This window comes from Protomyctophum bolini (genome assembly GCF_963924005.1).
Source record: "Protomyctophum bolini genome assembly, chromosome: 12".
NCBI classification, from domain to species: Eukaryota; Metazoa; Chordata; class Actinopteri; order Myctophiformes; family Myctophidae; genus Protomyctophum; species Protomyctophum bolini.
Genome location: NC_137873.1, coordinates 36,100,176 through 36,125,562, shown reverse-complemented (window position 1 = coordinate 36,125,562; position 25,387 = coordinate 36,100,176). Strand labels below are relative to the sequence as shown.

Sequence of the window (25,387 nt, the reverse complement as noted above, 5' to 3'; positions counted from 1 at the left end):
CTTTGAGGCAGTATTGCTTTGATTTCAAAATATAGGGTTTTTAGAATTTCCTCATTTCTTTTCCTGAATAAATGAACATTTTGGAGTTAGTTGGTTTCTTCGCGACAGCAGAGATATACTGAAAAAGACTGCAAGGTTGAAACGTCGTATATTGCTGCTGTGCTGTGAATAAAACTGGAGCATTTTAAAGTGAGATTCGTACAATACGGGAGTTTACCGGAGTTTGTTGGTAAATTTACAAGGTATTTCCTGGTATATACTCAACCATATTCCATGCTATTTGCGCAGTGCCAGTAACGTGGAGGTGGTCTCCCTGCTCTTCTCTTACTATAGACATTTAAATCATGTAATGAGGTACAGTATATACAGTAGGACCAATACTGGCTGACAAGATGTATTGCAGGAAGCTCAAAGCGCAACATCTCCCATTATGCCCCCAAACCGGCTTTCGTTCTTAGATCAGCATTAGAAATGAGTTGATGCAGAGAGAGAGAGAGAGAGTACACGTGTTTTTGAGAGAGCTAGCTGGGCTGAAGAGAGACATCAGGAGATAAGAGAGGAGGACAGTGGTTACCGCTGTGCAGCAAACTAGGTCATAGTGAAGAAGTGTTATAAATAATGGAGAGGAACTCGTTCCTGGTAGATGCTGAACTCTCCCACGCATTTCATCTCTACACGCTTTTATCATCCACCTCAACCCGTCACGTTACATTATAGACCCCATTAGATACGGCATGCCGCGGGTTCGACTCCCGAGCCCGACGGCCTTTACCGCTTGTCACTCCCCATCTCTCTCCCTCTTCCCTGTCTAATTACTGTACCCTATCAATAAAAGGCAAAAGAAACGCCAAAGAAATATCTTTACAGGCATAACTACCACAGCACAGAGGCTCGACAATACCAGCGAAAGTAACAGTGGCGGGTGTCGTCTCTCAGGGTGTTGCAATTAACAAGACAATTAGCAAGACAACTATTTCACAACCTCTGATGCTACACAGGATAGAGTGTCTGGAACTACATCCCCTGAAAGCCAAGACAGGACAAGCTGTCATTTCTGTTCACGAAAATACAAGCAAGCTATATATACAGTTCAACTAATTTGATGAACAAACAGTATAGGACTTAATGTCTGCGACTGCAAAGACGAAACGGAAGTAGGGGGGGGAGCGTGACATCAGCTTTACTCCAGGCTTATTTTCAGAGCTTCAGAGATTGCACACAGTCTGTATGAGTCAACAGTCTGGCTCCAGAAACTATAGGGGCGGTGCAGCTTTGTTCCTGCCCACCACTGTGGAGAGACTGCTGTTTGGATCCAGTGTTGATTTCGCCGACTAAAACTAAGACGGAAAATGTTGACGTCGACTACCTTTTTCCACTGACGAAAACTAAATGGAAACTAAATGAAAACTAAGCTATGACGACTAAAACTAAGACTAAATATACTGACAATTTCATCAACAAATAAAAACTAGACTAAAAAGGTTAGGAAGGGACTAGTGGGCAAGAGATCCAGTATAAGTCATTTTACAATTAGTTGCATGCTGAAAATAGACGATCTACATTCTACAAGCTCACAACGCGTTGCACTGCGACGCGTTGTGGGCTAAAATCAAAATCTGCTGCTAAAAACAACACTGTTTGTATCCTACCATGCTGCCTCTGGCTTTGCTGGGAACTCCCAAACTCATTTGGGCCCTATAGAGCGTACCAAAATCTCCTTGAGGGTGGCGTCAACGTATGTGTCACGTGGTAGCGGCCGCCATACTTGTTGGCTTGTCTAGTTTGTTTACATTGAGCGACTATCCGGTGTGCTTGTATTAAACTGACCTCACAATGGTGCAGACTTGCTCAGTAAATAAGTGCCACAGCAGGTCACGTCGAGGGAATGAGCCAGAAAACGGAATTAGATTTTCAGCTTTCCGGCATGGAGACAGCAATACAGCATCAAGGAACCCAGATTGAGTTTACAAAAAAGACGTAGATTGGCTTGGATCTTGGCTGCACGGCGCACGGGCGCAGAGACATAGCGTTCAACAAAGTATCGAAGCACAGCCGTGTTTGTTCCCGACATTTTCCTTGTCCTTGTAAGGTATTTGTGCCCGACGTTCTTTCTATCCATCCTGGTGTTGGTTCACTATGTTGAACCCACTCAAGGACACTTTGAGACTCACTGGTGTAGCAGTGTTTCCATTGAGCCAACATGCACAATAGCAGCACCCTGACTCTGTTCCGAACAGAATGGAACAACCGCTACCACTGCTACCCGTTCTGAGCTTGTAGATCAGCTATTTTTTGCTATATTTGAATTGAAATCCTGAATTATTTGTTGCTTTAAAAAAAAAAAGTGTTAACATTGGACATGAAAAAAAGACAATAACATTTGAATATAGGCTACTACTATAAAAGCGGGTTAAGAATTGTAATTTGTAACAGCTGAAATCAATGACATCTCAGTATTCTGATATTAACCTGTGGGCCGCATTAAGTGAAGGTTAAGGGGCCGCATGTGGCCCCCGAGCCGCCAGTTGCCCATGAGTGCACTACACTACACCACCCGCAGACCACAACGGTAGGGGTTGAGCAGGGACAGGGACTACTAAACATATGGGGGAGAATTGGCAACGTCTAAATTGGGGAGAAAAATGTATCAGAGCCGTACGGTGTGAGGCAGCAGCCAATTAGCAATCATAATCAGCAGGGAAGCAAATACTGAACTCAGGTATAAGCCAAGTTTAATTTATTTTTTGTTTGCTGGAACACTCCCATCATCGCAGTCCCTGTTTACACTGCGCATGCCGCAGGGGACCGTGCCCCCCCCCCCCCCCCCCCCGTGAGAGTATTCCTTCTCTATTGTTCCTATAGTTCATCACAAAGTGTTCCTCCCACCGCAACTGATAAAGTATACTTCATACTAAAAGAGGACACTTCAAGGTACCCTTCAAGGTATACTATTAACTCCATGCAGTGGCCCAAATGGTCCATGTAAATCACTTCCTATTCGATATGGACAGACCGCAGGTTATGAAATACAACATTTGTCAAAAGAACATAAATTGCTATAGCGACCTACTAGGAAATATGCCTCGGCGAGACCCTGTAAATTACAAACATTGAGGCAACAAGGACAGGTAGAGGGGAGAGAGAGCGGGCGAGAGTGCGCGCATGCGTGCGTGCGTGTAAAAGAGAAAGATATAAAGGATAAACGAATAATGAATTGCATTTTTAATGAATTGCATTTTTATAGCGCTTTTCCAAGTGCTCAGCGCTCTTTACAATGGTCCATTCATTCATACATTGGGAGGTGAAGCGGCGAACGGTCGACGCCAGCGTCCTCACTTCCCACATTCACACACCAATGGTGGCGAGCTCACACCGACCAACTCATTGGAGGCAAGGTGGGGTTCAGTGTCTTGCCCAAGGACACTTCGACATGTGGACAGGAGGAGGAGCCGGGATTCGAACCGCCGACCCAGGGATCATTGGACGACCTGCTCTACCTCCTGAGCCACAGCTCAATGTTTCGGGGAATCAATGTAACCTGGCTGTACACAACAGAGAGAGAGAGAGAGAGTTACACACACACACAACACACACACACACACACACACACACACGTGCGCACTAACAAGAACAGAGGCGAGAAGGAGGGAGGCTATAGAAAGGAGGAGGACATCCCTCAGTAATTAGCTCCTGGGGGCTCTGAAGACACCAGGGAGACAAAACACACAACACCACGAACAGGCAGTGAGAAACTACATCGTTTTGGGGAGGGGGGAGCTGTAGAGAGAGAGAGAGAGAGAGAGAGAGAGAGAGGACAGGAGAGGGGAAGGGCGGGGGGTGTGTGTGTGTGTGTGTGTGTGGGGGGGGGGGGTCGAGACAGGGAGAAAGCAAAGAGAGAGAACACAGGGAATGATCTCATGCTTGGCAAGCGATCAAGGCTGATTGTGCGTCTCTCTTTACTCTGCTCTGATTGAGCTCTTGGGGGAGGAAGGCAGGGGAGATGGCCAGGAGAAACAGTGCAACCGATAAATAATATGGAGCGATAGAAAAGGGGGGAGAGAATTAGTTATTAGTTATTTTAACTCTGAAAGTGTCAAAGTACCCCTGGGCGTCCGCGACGCATAGCGTCTTTCTAATTATTTATTTATTTTGCCAGTGAATTATGGTATGTGTGATATGTGAGCTTACCATAATCACAGTAATTCTTAATCATATTCCATCATTCAAGGACCTTTGGATAGAAATGAAACTCCATGCAGTCACTTTCAGTGCTGCAGAGGCTGAGTGTCTGTGACTGTGACCAGCTGATGGTCGTTGACGCTTAATTGATGCATCAAGGATTATGTCAATTATGTTTCTGCACTGTCAAATAGGTCTTCATCTATTCTAAATTGATGATGTTGAGTCGACTAAAATCGTATGATGTCGAGTCGACTAAAACTAGACCAACACACCAAAACATTCCAGGTGACCAAAATGTGACTAAAACTAAATGAAAACTACCGTACTCAAGAGACAATGGGCTCCGCTAAACCCCTTATCCCTAAAATTATTTGCCTTTTTCTTTTACTATTTTGCGAAACATTTTTGAATAGTTAAAATGGCCAGTCCACAAGCTCACAACGTGTCAATGCAGATTGGCTAGTTGAACTATTCAAAAAATGTTTTTTAAAATAGTAAAAGAAAAGGCAAATAAGTTTAGAGATAAGGGGCTGTATTTTGCGTGTCTTAAGTACCAGGTCTTATTCCCTAACTTGAGTAAACTAAAGACCTGGAGGCGTGATCAATGCTCTTTGGCCACTCAGAATAGCCAAATGGCATTGATCACGCCTCCAGGTCTTTAGTTTACTCAAGTTAGGGAATAAGACCTGGTACTTAAGACACGCAAAATACAGCCCAAGGGGTTTAGCGGTGACGAAAATGGAGCCCCTATATGACTAAAACTATAATCAAACTTTGCTGTCAAAATCAACACTGGCTAGCTGTGTGTGATCCCAGCCCACCATGCACACAGGCTCTATACACTACTATACACTACTGTATATGTGATCCCAGCCCACCACACAGGCTCTATACTGTATATGTGATCACAGCCCACCACACAGGGCATATGCTCATTTCCCAATGCGTCTCCCTAGCTGCCATGCACGCGTCTGGAAGGCCAGGCCAGCTGCATATGGCCTGGGAGAGCTTTAATTAAAATGGCCTTTAAGCTGTGTACTGTTAAAGCATCTCTGACCACGCACGCACGCACACACACTTTCTTTCTTTCTCTCTCTCTCCCTCTCCCTCCCTCACTCTCTTCCTTTCTTTCTTTGTATAAACTTAAGGGCTGTCGTAATTTGCTGTTCCAAACGACTTCAAATATAGGTCTTTTCCACTACGGACGATGACAGGACGTTTAGCACTGAGCGGTAACTGGAATACGGCAAGCGGTCGTTGGGGGAAATATATAGAAGGATCAAGCAGCTGCTCCAAGTGAGTGAGAACTAGGTGAATATTAAACGATGGCAGTTTGGGAGCTAATGAACTTAAATTAGGCGTGGGACTTTGTATCTTTAATATATATATTTTTTCTTTATAAATTAGTCAGTCATGACTGACCGGTGATGATTCTGGGAAATGTAGTAGTCCCATCCCCCCAGCTTGTTTCCACTGTAAAACATGCTGTTAACTGGATTAGGAATCCTGAATATGAAGTTCGTTCTCTCTCTCGCTCTCTCTCTCTCTCTCTACAAAAGTGCTCCATCTTTACCAGAGGCATGTGTTCATTATCTGTGGCAACAGTTACACAATCTGCAGTCCATTTTTATTTTACACTTTCAGCGTTATGTTAACACTGTCTGCATTGATCTCTATGATATCCATGACATGAATCCTTTGAATGAATGAATCTGTTTCACAAAAAGCAACATATAAAACCTTCCTCCTGCAATGGGATGTGGTGCTTTTCTACCATGCTATATATATAGGGTGCGTTCGGAAATGCGTCCTGAACGCACTGGTGTGCTCTCTTGTCGTTCGTTTATTCAGTGCACTCGGTGCGTTGTCGTTCGAAAATCCAGTGCGCTGCGCACCGGGTGTGCCGAGTGCCCGCACTGAGCGACCCTACCCTGAAGCTGGGGTTGTCCGGTGTGATTCATGTGAATGCGTCACAGCTGTGGTCGTTCGTAAATAAGGCACACTGAACGCACTCTGTGACGTCACCGCCCACCACACTCAACAAACTGACCACATTCCCGGTGCGCATTTCCGAACGCATCCATAGCTACAGCACAAGCTTAGTTATTAACTTATTGGCGCATGTGATTAACACCCCAAGCAGCATAAACAGAGTTCTCCGTCCTTATCAGTCCTAGGCAGCCTCTGTAGACATTTTTAAAGCTCAGCTCAAGACCCACTTCTACAACATTGCTTTTAATTGATCTTTTATTTTTGTTATTCATGTCCTCACTGTATTACATTACTGCTTGTTTTTTAATGTTGTTGCCTTGCTTTTCTTTTATTCTCCATTTTTCTGTAAAGCACTTTGAGCTGCATTTCATGTCATGAAAGGTGCTATACAAATAAAGTTGTATTATTATTATTATCAAATAGTAACGCCCAGCGCTCAGGACGGAGATGAATAAGACAGAGATTGATTGATTGAAACCGATCCCAATTGCTCTCGGGAGCGTCTGTTGCGCAATATTTGATGTAATTTCCGGTTGGGACGTCATCGAAAATAGGTCTGCTATTTTTCAATAGCTAAAGTATAACATAATGATTTAAACACCAAAAGGGGTTCCCACCCAAAATGGGTTAAATAAACTAGATACAAACTAAAGAAGCCTTCTGCACTGCTCCAAAAACCCAGGAATAATAACTAAGACACAAAATAAGGGAAAAGAAGATCTGAAGAGCTCTTGAATAGAGCAGGGATTAAAGGCTTTCGAGGAGCCATGTCGACTCTTTGAAGTGGGATATTATTAAAAGAAACAACAAGAACAACGAAATGTGTTAATGAGGGCGTTAAAATTGAACCCTACAAGTTCTCTCTCTCTCTCTCTCTGTCTCTCTCTCTCTCTCAAACACACTCAAACGCACGTGCACGCAAGCACACGTACGCACACGAGGCACGGAAAGTAGGCCTATTACTGGAAAAGGTACACCTAATCGTGCAAACAGTTACGATGACACTCACTTTTTGTCTTATTACCATCTTTGTGGGGGCATTCAGAACAAATATTTCAACCTGAAACTATTTTTTGGGGGGGAAATCAAAATGATGCTTTTCTTCCTTAATTTGGCTGGTGTTGTTACCATCGTCGTGGCCCTCACATACTGTATATAATACTAACATGGTGCACGCACGCACGCACGCACTAGGGCATTAAGCACTAGGGCATTAAGCACTAGGGCATTAAGCAACTAGTCGACCTTGTTGTACTAGTTGAAAAGAAATAAAAAATATTTTTTATTTTATTTTGTAGGTCTCAAGATCAGATAGATTATAGTTATATTCACCAATGTACACAGTTTTTAAATGTACAATTTTTTTTTACATAATAGGTAGTTAAACAACTAGTAAAAATTACTAGAAGTGAATGCCCTAGCGCACACACACAGCTGATTGAAGAAAGTGTATATATCTTACTGAGCTGTAGAGATTGCCCTCTCCGTTCATGCCGATATAGGTGGCACTCCTCACTCCTTGGATGGCCACCACTCTCAGACCAACGGGGATAAGATTAAACAGAGCTGCACACGGAGAGAGAGAGAGAGAGAGAGAGAGAGAGAGAGAGAGAGACAGAACACATGGATTATCCCACGGGTTCCCAAACTTTTTCATGTCAAGGACCCCTAAATTGACACCAATTAGCCCACGGACCCCCATTTGAAAAGATATGCCAGGGACCCCCCATAAGAGAAGATGTTTACGGCTCTAGCGATAGTGATTCTCAACCCGTTTAATTTCAAGGACGCCCAGTTTGACATGCATTAGTCTACAGACCCCCCATTTAATGGGATTTCTATCTCTGGGACCCCCAATTTATATTGTGAAATCAATGTTAATTTAACTCTGAGAGTGTACAAATGGAACCAAATGGACCCATTAGGTTAATTTGCTTCCATTTGTACAGACATTTTGTTACAGACATTTGGTTCGAAACTATCATTTAGCTGGGGACCCCCTGGAACTCCCTCAGTTACCCCTGGGGGTCCCCGGACCCCACTTTGGGAACTACTGGATTAGCCTATACACCTAAATAAAATCTCACGACTGGAACTGTGACTGGAACTGTGCCCACAAAACAGCTGTTTCCTATAACAATTAACACGTGTCAATTAAATCAGTGGTTCCCAAACGTTTTCATGTCAGGTACCACCAAAGTGACACTCATTACATTAGCCCGCAGACCCCCCATTAGAAAAGATAGGCCAGGGACCCTCATAAGAGAAGATTTTTACAGCTCTAGCAGTGATTTTCCACTATTTTCATCAAAAACTATAGTAGGGAAACAGCAACGTTTCGGCCTTCATCAGGCTTCATCTTTATCTTGATCATAAAGATTGTCACACTTTGCTCAGTGCGAGGTATACTATCCCTCAAAAAGGCAGTTGTTTATTCACCTTGTGACCCGAAGTGGCAAAAAACACAGCAAAACTATATACATGGCTGAATAGGTTGGCCCTCCTGGTCTACAGCCCTACATCGACTGATCCCCAGTGGCAGGTCCCCCTTCTTATATATAGGCTAGGCCCCTCCCACTGGACCATACCAACCCTAATTGATTCCACAATTATAACAGCCCCATGTCCAGAGACAATACTTTAACACTTGTATAATTCACTTTTAAATCATTACACATTATCCACAATTCACATAAACCACATATTTATAATCAGAGTTCTCTCTCTAATACACACACACACACACACACACACACACACACACACACACACACACACACACACACACACACACACACACACACACACACACACACACACACACACACACACACACACAACACTGATGGCATGTCCCCTACCCAAACCCACAGTTGGTAGGTGCAGCTCCCTACAATGGAGCCACCAATCAGTAATCAAGCAAGCACCACACAATATACAGAAGTCAAAATAACAAATAATACTTCAAACTTTACCCCGTGTTGAATTCAGTCTCAGTGGCAGGCTGAACTGCCACATTGATAGCCTGATGAAGGCTGCATAGGCCGAAACGTTGCTGTCTCCCTATTAAAGTTTTTTCACTGCATTTGAAGACAGTGTGCGGGTGTTTGTTCTTTTTCATTGTCGTGCACCTTACCCTCTCCTACGCACCTGTCGCCTGTAGGTGTGCAAAAGCCTTGCCTTTTATAGTTTGACCACTTGAAATGCTCTTAAAATAAGTTCTACAAGCTCTCAATGCGTAGAGCTTGTAGAAGAATTTAAAAAAAGAAAAAGACAACTGTATATGCACTCACTGGGCTCCCTCTTTAGTTTGGTTCTGTTGCAGGCCGTAGCATTGTGTGAGCCTGTAGATGCACTACTTTAGACACGGGACCAGTATTGATTTTGTTTTGTTCGTCGACTACCTTTTTTTCCACTGACGAAAGCTAAATGGAAACTAAATGAAAACTAAGCTATGATGACCAAAACTAAAACTAAATATATTGACAATTTCATCAACAAATCAAAACTAGTGGACAAGAGATCCAGTATAAGTAATAGACACAAGTCATTTTATAATAATAATAATAATTCAAAACAAAATGTATACAGGAAACCACACAGGCCCACACAAAGGGTACCGACCCAGTGGGAAACAGTGCTGGCAGAGTGTAGAGAGTGTTAACGTTATGGCAGAGCATCATCAGCCAACAGAGGATCCCAAGGCTTCAACAGTAACGTCCTCACTGCATTTAAACACCACCTGCTCTCTGGGTGGGTGGATTGCAATCAGTGCTAGAGGGTACACAGGTGCCCCATATGGTGTCTGAGCCAGGGCTGCCTGTGTTGTTGGAATGATTGTTAACCCATTTCGACCGAGACCGATTCTACAAAATGTCTACTAAATCATGACAGTTTTCCGAAAAACCCATGTTTCTATGTCAGTGGTTCTCATTTTCATGTCAAGTATGTAATTGGCCGCCGACCCCCATCTGAAAATATGTTGTTCCAGGGACCACCAGAAGCAAAGATTTGACTTAAAACGTTTGCTCTGAAAGAATATATTCAAAGATTTGCACCACCTTTTCAAGACTTTTCAAAAAAGAGCAGACCTACAAGCTCGTAGCGCGGCACTCGGTGCCGCGCTATGAGCTTGTAGATCTGCTATTTTTCAATAGCTGAAGTATAACATAATCCTTAGAACACCAAAAGGGGCTCCCGCCCAGAATGGGTTAAGTGGCAATGGGAAATCAGATAAGGCCCGGCGGGGATTAAGTGGAGACGTGCCAATGTGGTTCCGTCAGCCCATGCATGCAGCGAGATTCAATTCCACTCAATACAAATCGACGCGCTTGCCCTGCCTTCTGCTTTGTTGGGCCCGCTGATGGTATGATTCTGGGCCCCGCCATGTTGGCCCGGGCCACTGGTGGTGCGGGCGACACGATCGAAGGACCCTATACTGCATGGCTTCCTGCTTCATTTATATATGCCACGTGGCCGAAAATATAAATTAAAATGTTTACATACGTTTGGGGGTTTCTGAGATTGAGATTTTGGAGTCCACCCGCCTTAAAGGCAACTTTCACCGCTGGAAGAGAAACTGACAGTCACTCGGTCAATGTTAATAGGATTTGTAGTAGATAACAGTAGCACCCATTTGAAAGTTGCACCCTATGGCCAGAAGAATAATGAAGTCTGTGTGTTTGATTAGGTTTTGACTGGATTGCTGAATTCCTACAATGACCATAGTGCTTTGGTGCACTTCCCCTCCTTGTGGAGAGAGAGAGAGAGGGGGGGGGGGGGGGGTGCATGGAGGTGTGACTTTTTTGTAGTCCAGGAAGGAAATTTTTGGTCATGAACATGGCGTCATGACTAAATATATATATATATATATATATATATATATACCGGTATATATATATATATATATATATATATATATATAAATATATATATATATATAAATATATATATATATATATATATATATATATATATATATATATATTACACCCTAAACCATAACCCTAGGAAAGTGTTTATTGTGTCCTAAATAATCATTAAAATAAACTCTGGTTGCAAAGTGGCCCTTTAATAATTACCTAGTCATCATATCTCCGGGGCTCAATCTAATGACTATTCTAAAAGTGATTCCTTTTGCAGTAACCATATCTCTGTTACATAATCGCAAGTATTTGAGATACCGATAGTCACAATTATTTTACATAATCGTCATAATCGTTTCCATGTTAAATAAATATGTTATTTTTTATCAAAAACTGTGGAACTAGCTGATCTACAAGTAGATTGGCTCTTTTTCAAGTATAAAGTTATTAAATGTGTCATTTCTTTGTATATTTATATTTGTCAGAGATCTAACATGTGCAACTTCAAAGCCTAAAAGCCAAACAGAAATGTAATCTTTATTCATGTTAACGACAAAAACTATTATTTGTTTGACAATTAGTTTGACAGCCCTTATCTGTTCCTGAGGGGAAAAAAGGAAAAAAAAGTCTACCCTAAAAAAGTCTATCTGGAATGTTTTAGTCGACTAAATATCACAAGATTTTAGTCGACTAAATCTACAGTTGATTTAGTCGACTATACATGTATTTTGGCGGGCCTTGATGGCATCGTAATATCTAATTTCACACTTGCTGAAAATAGGCAATCTACAAGCTCACAACGCGTCGTGTTGTGAGCTTGTAGATTTGTTATTTTCAGCATGCAACCAAGTGTAAAATGACTTGTGACTTTCACTCATACTGGATCTCTTGTCCACTAGTCCCTTCCAAAAAGTTTAGTCTAGTTTTTATTTGTTGACGAAATTGTCAATATTCAGTCTTAGTTTTAGTCACCATAGCTTAGTTTTCATTTAGTTCCTATGTAGTTTTCGTCAGTGAAAAAAGGTAGTCGACGAGCATTTTTCGCCATCGTATTAGTCGATGAAATCAACACTGCATGGAAGGACTGATTTCCAGGGATCATTCATTCATCAAAGTGCAGTAAAAGCATGGTTCTATAAGCCACCCAGAGAAGCTGCATTTCTGGAAAAAACGTAAAGGTTTCCAAAGGAGCAGTAATCGGCTAACGCTAAATCGAGCTTGCTAAAGATAAAGTCTATTTGATGCTGAGCAACACAGCCACAGCCGACAGGAAAAAATAACCCAGCCGGAAAGGGTTTGGAGAAATGCTGTGCTGAGCTGCAAATACCAACGTCACATCTGCCAAATGAATCCACAGACACAGTGTGTGTGTGTGTGTGTGTGTGTGTGTGTGTGTGTGTGTGTGTGTGTGTGTGTGTGTGTGTGTGTGTGTGTGTGTGTGTGTGTGTGTGTGTGTGCGCGTGCACGCGTGCATGCGTGCGATATTGTGCACATTCTGTACAGGTGTGTGTTTGTGTGTGTGTATACTGTGTCTGTGTGCATGACGTGCTTGTTATTTGACATTTTAAAACTCTCCCTACCTCATGCCTCAGTTTTTACATGAGAAGGTTCTTGATATCACTGATTTGGCGTTTAGCTAATGGAAAATTGCAGCTGAGTGAGCCTTTGTTAATATGCTCCATTACACGTAGGGACACCGAGCCACACATGAGGCATGAAAAAGCCAGTGTTGGACATTATGGTGCCTCGTAATCAGAAATATCTTTCATGAGATTCAATTTGTGCACACCAATTTCTGCAGGCGACCAAACTGATGACTTAAAAAAAAGAAAAGACTGCTGACTCAAAGCCTAACATGGATGTTCATTAATCTAATGGTATACATCAGGCCACCTGTCTTTAATTAAGCACAATCCCCGCCAGTCAATCACACTTGGCAATAAAACCCGGCCACATACCTGCGACATACTATAGCGTCATGTCCAGGGGGTGTACTTGTACATCAAGCTGCCTATCACACTACAGAAACAGGAGATAGGCTCCTGCCCCTATGGGCCTCACGGCTCGGCAAGGCTATTTACTGTACATACCTGTAACTGTAAGTGGTCGGAAGCCACCACGATTCCTATTCTATATTCCATTCTAATATACTGTAGTCTCTTCCGTCACTTATATTTTCACTGTGCATCTACTTAATCAAAGTAATGTACATTCTCAGAGTCTGTATCACATCAAATAGACACAGTAGATCTTATTTAATGTCAGCTAATTTAAGTGTTCAATAATAATCAGATCACAACGAGCATCCTCACCCTTGGAGTTAATGTCTGTCAACAACACCAGGCATTCAGAGAGACTACATTATACAAAATTAAATGGATTTTATTCATTCATTTTTTTAGTTATGGTCTGGTTTTAGTACTAGAAGGATCATCACACCTGCAGTGTTCGACCTCTTGATCATCAACGGTTCCAACTGAGCCAACTCCGGGCAAATTAATGATTCCAGCTGTCACCGCTGTGTGTATGCCTCGGGTCAAAGGGTCGCATGGTTCAAGGATGGGAGTAATCTATTATTCTAATAATCCATCACGGCGATCGATAAGCGAGTGCCGCTATAGGCCCTGAATACCAAGCTTTCTCCTTTCCATGTCCATCCACTCTCTCTCCGTCTCTTTTATCACTTTTCCCTCCCTCCCCCTCTTTTTTCCTTGTCGCGTTAAGAGAGCGGCACAGTTTGTTTTCTTCCCCCCTCTCTCTTTTCCTCTTTAATTTTGCCACCGTTCTTGACAAATGTCTCTTTCCTCTCTCTAGCTGCATCTCTCTGCTCCCTTTTCCTCTGTCTTTTCTCCTGGGAGGTCTCTAGCCTCTCAAGTCGAGGCATCTCACGCAGGGAATTATTCATCAGGACCAAATGGAGAAGGAGATATTTTTAGTTTGTCTTCAGCTGAATTATTCACTGCACTCCTCCTTCCCTCACTGGACTAGCAGCAGGACTGCTTAACACGAATTATACCCCGAAGCAAGGGAACCCCGGGTGGAACAAAGCACTCATTAGCAGTATTTCTTCAGGGCATTGCAAAATTGCAAAAACAATAAGAAGAATGATAATGAAAAAACTTTAGTAATAATTTAAAAAAGACTTTCGGACAACTTGGCTTCACAAGTCTCTACTCCTTTACCTCACCACCATCATCATTCCCTCCTCAAATTCTCTTGTCAACTGATATTATGTCTGTCTCTTGAACACCTTCACTCCCTAAATATGTAGATGCAGTACTTTGTTAAAGGTGTAATTATGGATTTCCCGATCTGATCCCGGTAACACAATTTCTGTGTTCAGCTGATAGCCATACCTATACCATGTGTTGTAGTCTACGAAATCTACAGTTGATTTAGTCAACTAAAATGTATTTTGGCGGGCCTTGATGCCGTCGAAAGGCCTAATTTCACACTTTCTGAAATTAGCAGATCTACAAGTTCACAACGCGTCGCACTGCGGCGCGTTGTGAGCTTGTAGATCTGCTATTTTCAGCATGCAACCAAGTGTAAAATGACTTATATCGGATCTCTTGTCCACTAGTCCCTTAGTCTAGTTTTTATTTGTTGACGAAATTGGCAGTATATTTAGTCTTGGTTTTAGGCATCGTAGCTTAGTTTTCATTTAGTTTCCATTTAGTTTTCGTAAGTGAAAAAAGGTAGTCGACGAACATTCTTCGTCTTAGTTCTAGTCGACTAAATCAACACTGCCACAGAACACACATTTGGCACAGTTAATTCAATAGAATATGAATATCTGGCTCCAGGTCTTAATTTAGTTTCACTTTCAATAGGAATACGAGTTGGGGAATCATTTATACAAATGTCACCAACCTTAATCCGGTCGTTTTAACGCACCCCTCACCAACCTTAATCCGGTCGTTTTAACGCACCCCTCACCAACCTTAATCCGGTCGTTTTAACGCACCCCTCACCAACCTTAATCCGGTCGTTTTAACGCACCCCTCACCAACCTTAATCCGATCGTTTTTACGCACCCCTCACCAACCTTAATCCGGTCGTTTTAACGCACCCCTCACCAACCTTAATCCGGTCGTTTTAATGCACCCCTCACCAACCTTAATCCGGTCGTTTTAACGCACCCCTCACCAACCTTAATCCGATCGTTTTAACGCACCCCTAACCAACCTTAATCTGGTCGATGAAAAGTGAGACAAAAATGGTGCAATCTCATAATGAGCATCAGAGAGGACCAATTCTATTAAGATATGGTTGAAAGATATGGTGTTCCTTTAAAGAAAAAATTAAAGTTTAAAAAAAAAAAAAAAAAAGAAAACTATGTTTCTGTGTCAGTGTTTCTCAAACTATTTCAAGTCACGGAGCCGCAAGGTTATATGTAATCGGCCGCCGACCCCCATCTGAAAATATGTTGTTCCAGGGGACCCCACCAGAAGCAAAGACATGAGTTAAAAAAAAAAGAACATTCGATGTGAAAGAATATATATTCAAAGGTTTGCGCCACATTTTCACGAAAAAAACCCCCAAAAAAACAGCTAAAGTTAAAAAAAAAAAGAATGCAGGTTAAAGTGGTTCAAAGCTATAAAGGAGACACGGGCGCGGTTCCTCGGGTCTAAATGGGTTAAAATGCTGCATGCTGGGAATTGTATTTTTCCATAGACTCACTGTTGTCGCTGTTCTCGTCCTTGGTGCCGTCGACGGTTCCATCTTCCTGCATTTGCAGGTAGAATCCCTGCTCGCTGAACAGTCGTGTCACGATGCCTTTCAGCTGCGGCTCTGAAGTGCCACACACACACACACACACACAAACGCGCGCACACACACAAACGCGCACACGCAAACACACGAGCGCGCACGCACACACACACACACACACACACACACCATCGGCCAAGCCGCAGCCCCACCAAGAATATGTAAGATACAGAATCCTTGTGATCATGACACAAAGTATGACTGCAGAGAGACGTGTGGCACTGTGGGGTGTTTATCTGAGTGTTTGTTGACCCTCCCCCCCCCCCCACCGGTCAGCCCACTGTCGGATTACAGAGGACGGTGTGGCCTTTGTGACATGACAGCAAATCAATGAGAATACTGTTATGCTTTGTGCCAAAACGTCCAACCTGTATCTACTTCTGAAAAAAAAACAAGAGTTTATTTATAGCACATCCTTATTCATCTCTTTCCTTTGAACGTCTCCTCTTTTGAGCTAAATGTCATGTATTATTTTATTACCAATGCACTGCAGATGCATTCGTGGTACAACCCCTCTGAGTTATGGAGGTCCTTGACATTAAAAACAAGTTTGAGAACCACCATGGTATAGAATTATCGGCCTTCGTCGTTGCCGAGGTTGGTTATACCGAGGGCAGCGACGAACGAATGGAAGTGAAGTTTTAATTTTATCAGTGCAGCAACTGTGGTTATCGCCAGCCAATCTCTCCTTTTATCACTCTCCTCTCACATGGCAAAATAAAGGCCAAATGTTTATCATTGATTATCAAACCCTTCTAACAAATAGAATCATGTTTTCGCATGCTACTAATGTTTATTAGTAGCATTAGTATATGACTTCAAGTTCAAATCGACGATTATTTCAAACTTTTGCCTCGATTGCGATTAAAGATTCAGAATAAATATATTGCGGAAAAAAGCAGACCTTCAGTATACACTTACAGTGCATCGCGAAGCATTGTTGATTACGTAGTTAATAAATAATCTATTAGATTTTTTTTGGTGTCTGTTCGTTGATATTTAAGAAGAATATTTGATATTTAATTTAAATCAAATATCAGTCTCAACATATTTTCAGTTAAATGCCCAGCCCAGTAGGCCTTAAGTGATAGCCTATCTATTGATATATTTCGGTCAAAACTTTCCTACCTATAGTAGTGAATGTTTTATTCATGTATGATAGTCCTGAGGCTGTTATATGAACAACATATTATCACCAACCGCTATTCATGCGATGCTTTGACCTAGAGAGAGCTGCCCCCAAAGTTCTCTGAACAACATTGAGCTCTAGGCCCATTGACATCTGGCAGCTGGCCAAGACGCCGCTGGGGTTTTTGGCTTGACGCAGTTAGGGCAGCAGGCGGAGACAACCACATTAGCCCGGGGGCAATGAACACCTCGTAGGCAAAAGTTACGGGAATTAAGGGGAGAAATTGACATTACATTTTATTATATTTATCTGTGGCAATTGGCATGAGGCAATTGGTGAAGAACAACGCAACGGTTTTGTATACTTGCAATGATCTTTCTCAGATAAAGGAGGATTCTCTATTCTAGGTGACAGGACAGTGACCAGAGTGAGATTTCGATTAGCTCAGAAGTGTGCTTTGGACGTGATCTTATACAAGAAAGAAGGCACTGCGGTGCTGCCGGTACAAACGACAGCGATAATGAGCGGGCGGCGGTGGCATCACGTCGCGTTGAAGAACTCATGCTGAAGAGATAGAAAGTGGGAAGGTGAAACTGCTTTAATGCCGAGACTACTTTGTTAACGTTCACTGGGGGAAATGATGCAAGTGCACAGTTGGAGACTATACAGCTGTCTATTTCACGTTGTGGCTCTGCAGGAGATGCAGGGCCCCATAGAAAAGGGTGTGTGTGTGTGCGTGCGTGCGTGCGTGCGTGCGTGTGTGCGTGTACTTGTGTGTGTGTTGTCTGGAGCGAATCTCTAAAACTGCCAGGAGGACTGATCAGTTGCCAAAATGTCTCGTGCACACTCACTGCCATGCAAGTACCTCCACACATTTTTTTTTTTGCGGTTGATATGTTTAGACATATTTAGCGTTATTTGAATTGAATGTCTCAGCGGATCAGGCTGAATGTCTAAATAATATGTATGTCGTACATCATAGATATGTCATCATCATCATCGATTGATGTCATGGACTGGACTATATACAGTATAGCCACATACATGAAGTCTAATTTAAGCCCTGACCACACACACCAAAGGGGCAAGACGGTTTTCCCTGCGGTGTGATATGTCTTGTTGCACGTTGACCCACGTTGGCCCTAGTGATTCAACGCATGGAATTCAATGGCCCAAACCACACCAAAGGGTCGAGAACTCGAGACGGTTTTGGCGTTAACTCCTTGCAACCGTTTGGACCCCAAGGAGTTGCACGGTGACCCTTTGGGCTAGAGATCCTTATTATTAGACCACGTCTGGTTACAAGCTGTGTGTTTTCAAACCGCTCTCTTCAGAAAGGAACTCTGAAATCTAAATCAGGATACAATTGTTTATTTTTTTCTTCTTATTTTCATACAGTCTGTATTTACATACTATGCAGCATCTTGGCCTCAACTCCAAAACTCCCTGAAATCAACAACAACACATCATGCACGTCTCAATCATAGTAACACTGGCAACGGTTCTCAGGCCTCATTCACACTATTGAGACAGCTGTCCGTGTTTAATGGCTGCCCCCAATGCCTTTCCAATAAAAGTCACATGGTTTGACCAAACATTTTTGTTTGATGGCTGTGTTCTGCCCCCCTACCCCCCAACAAAACAAAAATGTTTGGTCAAACTATGTGACTTCCATTGGAAATGCATTGGGGCGGCCATTAAACACGGACAAGACACAAGACGGGTGTTTTTTAGGTGTGATTGAGGCCTCAGACTCACTAACAATAAAACACTACTAGGGTAGGGGAGCATTACATAAATGATGAACATCATTTATCTTTGAAGGTTGATCGATTCCTCACATGCAGTAGTCTAAATCAGTATTCGATTCCATTAATATGTATTGAATAAGTATGAAATATTCAAGACATAATTAATCAGATATGCTTTTACTTCAATATAATGTTTTCCCCCCTTTGCATGGCTGCACTAATAATTACATTACATTAAAAAAAAAACGAATTACTGCGTCCTCTCCTCTGTCTAGCATATGTTCTCCTGCCACTCTTCTTTCCCCACCAACCTGTCTTCCAAGGGTCCATGTTTCCAAACAAAATCACTCCGAAGCTGTCCCCGTTTGTCTGTATGGTAACGGGACTACATAGGACACCTGGGTATATAGGCTTTCAGCTGAAATTGCACACAGCTGTGCGATTACTCATTTATTGTATTGTAAATGTTCTGCTAAAGATTGTCTATATAATATTTCAATATGGTCACTGCAGAAATGCACAAAACTTGCCAACATTCTGCCAATGTTTTATAGGTGATGGGGTGTGGTTGTGAATGAAAAAAGAAAGAAAGTGGTCATTGAATGCATTTTGTGTGAAGGCAATGTAAAATGATTCACAGTTTGGTCCACATAGACTCCTGTCTCACTGATTGTGTGAGGAGTTTTGACAACGTTAGTTTTGATGAGTTAATGTATGTTGGGGGGGGGGGGGGGCAAATACCAAATACCTTCCTCACCTTTATTTTAATGTTCAAGTTGGCAAGGATGTGAGAACAGGCCTGAATCACCTCCAAATTCAGAGCAAAGGTTGGATGTGATTCATGGCAGTCAGTTCCAGTATAATTCAGTTCCTCACATGCAACCACTATTATTACAAATCTCAAAGCATGATCGAAAAAACCAGAGTAAAAAGGAATGCTCAAATCAAATCTACATGCTTTAGCCGCCATGACCTTGTAAAGGAAAACTACAGATTTCCAACCTAAATCCCATTGTTCTTGATGTTAGGAGATGAACAGTTCATCATCACATGGAATGTGCACCCGGTGGCGTGATGTTGCGCAGTGACGTAGACTCTGTGGGGGGCTGGCGGAGCTCCAGCCCCCATGAGGAATTATACCTGAATATACCTGTCCCCTTGTTGTACACATGCAGATCAGGCATTCAAATGCTAATCTGGTGGCTTGTTTTCACCTGCATACAGTACTGTATTTCTGCTTATAGGCTACTTGTTCACAATGAAACCACCACCAGCAAGAACACCCTGGCTGGCAACAGCAATGCCAGCCTGCCGTTGAAACACAGAACCTGCCGAGGCCGGACAGAACTATAGTCTCTGTCTGCATTCATTCACTGCACCGAAATTCATGCCCTGAATTTAGTTATGCAGGATGTTGTCCACAACATCAAAGAGTGCCAGGATTTCGTGGTAGTTGTTTGTGACATAACAACACCGATCAGAAATTCACCAAAGCGACTATTGGCCTGGTTTAAGGAGTACCAGAATCATGGCATTTCAACATGCTCTTCTGTAATCTAAACACGAACACGTTTAAAAAGTGTTACAGATAAGTGTTTCGAACCTAAACGCTTGGGTTTAGTGTGAAATGGAGAAAAAAAAAAAATATACGTATATACTTTTTTCACCCGCTGCAGCAGGGGAGGGGGGAGGGGTTTATTAAAACATTTCGTTCTTTTGAAGTCATATTTTTGCCCCACTATCTTTTCTCATCTCCTCGCGTCGGAAGAAAAGGGATTTAGGTTGAAAACAGCCAACGTTTTCCGTTTTAAGGCTTCATCTTAACCCATTTTGCGCGGGAACCCCTTTTGGTGTCAGCATCATGTTATGCTTTAGCAGTTTAGCTATTGAAAAATAGCAGATCTACAAGCTCATAGCGCGCCACCGAGTGGCGCGCTACGAGCTTGTAGGTCTGCTATTTTTGAAAAATCAAAGAACGACTGACATTTTTAGAATCTGATCTCAGGTCAGAATGGGTTCATCAGACCAGTGTGTGTCCAGTGGAAACCTCGTATGAATCTGATCTCAGGTCAGAATGGGTTAAAGATGATCAGTCGTCGAGACGCTGACGGCTCAGATTCAGGTATAGTCTCGAGAGCAGAGCAAAGGCGTCCCACGCCAGCTGCTTATTGCGTCATCTATGCTCCGCCGCGCGTCAGAAACAGCAGACCTAGGACCAGCCGGGCTGACCGACCGCACGTCGTCGTCGCGGCTATTTTCATGCGTTTCGAAAGAAAGTATGAATCGGGGCTTTTAGCCTGAGGAGTGACCTCCTCCTCCCATCAGAACGGGTTCACGTGTCTGCTCAGCCGTACATCATCCAGAGCATCAATCCACAACTCACTCTCTCACTCTCTACCCCTGCAGGGGAGGGGGGGGGGGAACCATCAATCCATGATGACAGACCCTCCGACATTCATTCATCACATGGGCAAGAGAGAGGGAGAACCGACGTGTTTGTGTGTTCTTGGAAAAGTGTGCATGTTTTGTGCATGTGTGAAGGCGGCCAGTGTGTGTGTGTGTGTGTGTGTGTGTGTGTGTGTGTGTGGGGAGTGCCCACCTCAATAAATCATGTGTGATAACTGCACTTCTATAAATAAAGGCCTCAATATGGGCTGAGCCATTGCTGACAGCCCATCCGTTCCAATCGCTTGGCACGGGGTGAATGTATGTGCGCGTGTGTGCGTGCGTGGGTTGTGCATGGCCACTACACATGTGTGCACACACACACACAACAGACTCTAAACTATGCAAAGTATAGGCCTACAATGCCAGTCCATACTGTACCACCTGTCTTTGAGATTGGAAATGCCTACCCTTGGTGCCAATGTGTCATCTTCCTGTGTTGTACAGTGTGACAACAGACATGAGCCATTACAATGTGTACAACTTTTACTTTATATACCAACAAGAAACACATATATATACAGTACACATTGAGATATGTCGACAATGATGGCAGTATATGATGAAATGGCGAATGAACACCTCTACGGATAACAGCCGACATGTTTGACAAGACGGGGGAAAAAAACACACCATTTCGATGTACACCAACATATAGGGAGTTCAACCACACACAGGGTAGCAATTAAAATGGATTACAAACACGATAAATCACACTTATAAAAGCCGCTTTACACTCACGAGGCGAGCGTTTGTTGACGGCGTCAGCCGACAAAAATGCCAACTTTTTTCCCCGTTTTGAGAATTCCGTTGTTTTTGTCAGTCGACGGCATCGACAGACACTCGTCTTACGGGTATAAGACAGCGCAAAGAGCGAAGAGAGAATAAAGAACTGACAACCCCAACGCTGATTAACAAACGGAAATGAGGTCAACGAAACGGAAACAAAAAGAAGAGGCAGAGAGTCAAATACAGACAAAGGGAAGAGAAGAGAGGAGAGAGCGACAAACGACGACGGAGACAGAGCATCGGCTAAAGTAGAAACAGGTTTTCTATCTTTTTTCTTTTAACCGAAAAAGCCACACATATATAAGGAGACAAAATGAAACCAAAGGAAGAAATCAAGCAGGGAGAGTTTCATCGGCTGTCAGACAGATGTTGGAAGCCCCCAGAACCCATTCCATCCCTCCTTCCCTCCCTCCTCTCCCCGCCTATACCCCCTCCCCTGGCAAATCACAGTGTTGATTTTGTCGACTAAAACTATGAGAAAGAATGTTCATTGACCACCTTTTTTCACTGGCGAAAACTAAATGGAAACTAAATGAAAACTAAACCATGATGACTAAAGCTAAGACGAAATATATTGACAATTTCGTCAACAAATAAAAACTAGACTAAAATGTCAGGAAGGGACTAGTGGAGAAGAGATCCAGTATAAGTCATTTTACACCGGCGAAGATCTACAGGCTCACAATGCGTTGCGGCGCTACGCATTGTGAGCTTGTAGATCGGCTATTTTCAGCAAGTGTAAAAATCATCATCAAGGCCTGACAAAATACATTTCAGTCGACTAAAATCGTATATTTAGTCGACTAAAACTAGACTAACACTAACACATTCCGGGGAGGACACGAAAATGTGACTGAAACTAAAATGAAAACTATTCAAGAGACTCTCTATAATATGACTATAAAACTAAAAACCAAAATCAACACTGGCGAAGGGGAGTCAACAGGGGAGCATGATGGGGTATAGAGAGAGAGAGAGAGACGAGAAGAAGAGGGGAAAAAACACAGCACACACACAGATGGGGAGGCTGAGCTACTGACCTAGCCTGCCGCCCTTACGAGACACCTGTGGAGGTTTCGAGGTTGGGGCATCTTATGACGGGGGGGATGGGGGGGGGGGGGGGGGGGGGGGTAGAAGGAAAAACAACAAGCTTTTAAACAGGCAGAATAAGTCATAATTCTCCATACTGTATCTGCTATTTATATGCAAATATATTTATGGCAAATCATAGATACGTTCTGTAAAAAGGGGAACGGTGAGTTATTATAAAGAGGGGACACAGATTGTGTGACCGACTGACTGCCGGTCGGCAAACAGTTTTGCTATAGGGAAGGGATTAACCTGTCTGTATATGCAAATCTGTCTGTCTGTAAAGCAGCCTCTACGGCTTATAAATCTGTCTTAGACTTTGTCGTACAACGGTGCAACTTACTGAAAATAACTGATATTCACACACACGATCAAAAACCCACAATGCATTGTGTTACCTTTTCTTTGGGGGAGTGGGGGGGGGGGGCACTAGTCGTACGACCAAGCATAAATCAGGCTTTAGTTTAGTGTCTTGTCTTGTCTGTTTGCCAGACTGTCTGGTTTAAAAGTCTTTGTTAAAGGAATCCGTTTTTTTTTTTTGTCAGTCTGTCATTATGTTGAGCCCTGCCTGTCAGTGTATTCTCTTGTGCATTATACTGTCTGCATGTCTGTCTTTAATAGGGGATGAGTGCCAGTGAACCTGCCTGTCTTTCATCACAATGACAAAAGAGAGAACTATCTGGAGAGGGGAGAGGATGGGATGGGAGGGGGGGTGTGTGATTTGCACCGCTCTCTTGTTAACTGTGCACCAGGAGAGAAGAGAAAAAGGGGGGAACGGATATACTCTCGGTTCATAGCCAGGCTAACGCTCCTAGCTCCCGTTCCTTCACTGCAGTAAAGCCCCCCTGCTCTGCAATAAACATTTACCATTAAAACATTTCATCTCAGAAAAGAGCCTTCCTTGGTGCACTGCGGTGCAACTTCATCTCTTCTAGTATAAATATACCCCCCCCCCCCCCCCCCCCCCATTCTGCTTTACTGTATAATTAGCAGTTAAAAAGCAGCCATAATTGAATCTATTCAATTTGGCATGGGGGGAGATTAAATATTATTAATGATAATAAGTGTGCAGACAATTTGGCTGAAATGTGAATGTTTGTTTGGGGGGGGGGGGGGGATATCTCACTCTCGATCTTGGATTTGGTTGATGACATAACCGGTGTTCCGAGTTATAGCCTAATATAATATATTGTGATCACAGCAATATCACAATGTCACACTAACAGACACAATAATATTGTGTGTGGGCGACATTCAGGCTGCTCCAGATTACATGGAGACAGGTGTGAGGCTGCAGGCTAATATACAGTATGGAACAGGTGGGATGTTTTCGCATCGCCTTTCAGAACACCGCGGAGGAATTGTATTGTAGGCTACAGTACAGTACAGTACAGTACAGTACAGTACAGTACAGTACAGTACAGTACAGTACAGTACAGTCTCTCCAGCGGTTCAGATGTGTGAGCCCTAGGACTGCGGTATATGCCTCGGCTCCAAAGAGAGGGGCGGGTGGGGAATGGGGATGGTGTGGTGGGGGTTGTATCTCCATACGCACTCAAACAGAAACAAAAAAAGGAAGGAGAAAAAAACCCTATACTACAGACTAGCTACTGACCTGGTCGCCGGCGAACGGGTCTCTTCTTGCCACTGCAGAAACGGACTTTGCTGAAGACCCCCAAGAAATGCCTCTCGCACAGAGAGCGGGGGTCTTTGCTGCTGGGGCTAGGTCGACGTTTGGTCGTGATGACCCGGTCGCTGTTCGACTCCCTCGCCTGGCGTTTCTGGCGGATCAGGGAGCTGGCGATCGCGGCCATCTCCCTGCGTGGCGTAGCCTACGGTGCGAGAGAGCCGAACCGAACGAACCTTCTCTAACACACACACACGCACACGCACACGCACACACTGTACACACCACCGAGAGAAGTGTGTTCTCTGTTGAGCAGCAGAGGTGAATGGATTGTAGTAGACGCAGTTCTAGCGAATAAATAAATAAAATACAATAAAAACCGGTACAAAAAGGAGAAATGGTTTTTTGGGGTGTTTTTTTTAACCAAATGTCATTCTGCTCTGATCATCCTCCGCGTTTAGAAAAACCACCGTACGTGTAACGTGTCCCGCCGCATCACCGGCGCTTCACATGATCCTCTTGCGGGGAACGGACGGTGCCAGCCCGGGTATAGGTAATTAGGTAGGGAATAGGCTACAGCTGCCACTGCTGGGTCCTTATTATTGCACTGAGAGAGAGCTTTAAGCGATCTCAAATAAACTATAACTATCTACCGCCCCCACGCATGGTCCCATCAGAAATGAATAATTATGACAACATGCAACAGTGCTGATAATAAAGTTGTCATTCTTTGGGGGCGCCCTCG

General features: G+C 43.3%; 1 protein-coding gene across 2 annotated transcripts in view; it reads right to left on the bottom strand.

Moving 5' to 3' along the window:
- The window catches only part of fgf12a (fibroblast growth factor 12a), a gene marked incomplete at its 5' end in the record, with an annotated part of 39,793 nt that extends 14,964 nt beyond the window's left edge, over nt 1-24,829 (bottom strand). Inside the window, 4 exons of one of the 2 annotated variants that reach the window (XM_080777683.1) lie at nt 7,637-7,740; nt 15,723-15,833; nt 22,967-23,017; nt 24,631-24,829. In XM_080777683.1, coding sequence (XP_080633809.1) covers nt 7,637-7,740; nt 15,723-15,833; nt 22,967-23,017; nt 24,631-24,829 — 465 coding nt within the window. The remainder of the gene's footprint in view (nt 1-7,636; nt 7,741-15,722; nt 15,834-22,966; nt 23,018-24,630) is intronic. The other variant, XM_080777684.1, reaches the window with a different exon arrangement.
- Between the last annotated feature and the right edge of the window lie 558 nt (nt 24,830-25,387).